The 1,361-nt window shown below is 24.1% G+C and overlaps 1 protein-coding gene across 1 annotated transcript in view; it reads left to right on the top strand.

Moving 5' to 3' along the window:
* Nucleotides 1-782: 782 nt before the first annotated feature.
* The window catches only part of LOAG_13598 (hypothetical protein), a gene marked incomplete at its 3' end in the record, with an annotated part of 3,840 nt that continues 3,261 nt past the window's right edge, over nucleotides 783-1,361 (top strand). Inside the window, exon 1 of the mRNA XM_020448698.1 lies at nucleotides 783-891. Within this exon, the coding sequence (XP_020301180.1) occupies nucleotides 820-891 (72 nt within the window). The 5' untranslated portion in view covers nucleotides 783-819. The remainder of the gene's footprint in view (nucleotides 892-1,361) is intronic.

Below are 1,361 nucleotides of genomic sequence, written 5' to 3'. Positions count from 1 at the left end.
AATAATAAAATAATAATAATAATAATAATAATAATAGTAATTAATAATGATAATAATAATATTAACAATAGTAACAATTGTTATTATTAATTATTATTATCACTATTATTACTGTTACCATCATTATAGTTGTCACCATTGTGTTAACTTGAAGAAGAAACATTTTAAAGTCTTCAAACGAGGATAAGAAATAAACAAGCCTATGAATAATAAATTGGTTGATATGAGGCAGCAAATATATGGGTATATATGTGTGTATGTGTATGTATGTGAGAATGAGTGTGAATTCGTTGAACGTTGAGCTTGGGACAGTTTCAAAATTAGCCTAAGCCTAGACTTAGGCAGAAAAAAAAGGTTTGAGAAAGAAGTAAAGAAAAAGGGGATGGCTTCCGTCTATGGAATAGACTGGTGTGATGTTGTTGTTGCTAACTAACCAATGAATGCTAAAAGCTAACAACATGCTAGCTCGCTTTTCTAAATGCATCAATAAGAGCGGCTAGAAAATGGATACTATAGTTGAAGCTCACAACATAAGTTCTCTTTTAACAAAATCGATCCACGCATACATATTAAAAAATAAAATTACTCATTTACTTATTTTACTCAAATTACCCTTTTGTTTAATTTTTAATTTTCATCCTTATACATCTTTTAATTCATGCATTGCGATTCTTCTTCTTATTATTATTATTAATTGTTTTCAATTATTTAGCTACTACCATCAATAGGCATATATTGTTATTATTATTATAATTGTTGTTGTTGTTATTTTTTTGATACGACGATTTGTGGTGATAGTTGCTAGCTTAGCAAACGCTCATGGGTGATTACGATTATCTGATCAAATTTTTGGCATTGGGTGATTCGGGAGTTGGCAAAACATCATTCTTGGTTTGTTTTTATCATTAGATGACTTCATTTATTGTTTGATTGATTTTCGTTTTTTTTTAGAATTATTTTATACTTATATATTAGTTGTTTATTCGTAATGTGTTGAAATCGATAACATTTTGAAAATTTTCTTGTTAACCTAAAATTTTGGTCTGTCTAAAATTGTTTGTTAAATAAATTAATGAATAAATAAATAAATAAGTAGATAAATAAGGATACAAAATGTAGAAAAAGAATCTATTGTTAGTGACTTTTTGTTCATAAAATTCCTTCTTTTCTTTTCTTTTTTTGGCTATGATTTTTAATTTATTACTTTCGTCACAATTACCATTATTATTTATTATTATTATTATTGTTATTATTATTATATTATTATTATTATTATTATTATTATCATTATTATTATTATTATTATTATCATTATTATTATTATTATTATTATTATTATTATTATTATTATTATTATTATT

This window comes from Loa loa (assembly GCF_000183805.2).
Source record: "Loa loa unplaced genomic scaffold supercont3.20, whole genome shotgun sequence".
NCBI classification, from domain to species: Eukaryota; Metazoa; Nematoda; class Chromadorea; order Rhabditida; family Onchocercidae; genus Loa; species Loa loa.
Note: the sequence above shows the minus strand (reverse complement) of the source record. Positions and strands in the feature narration are given on the sequence as shown.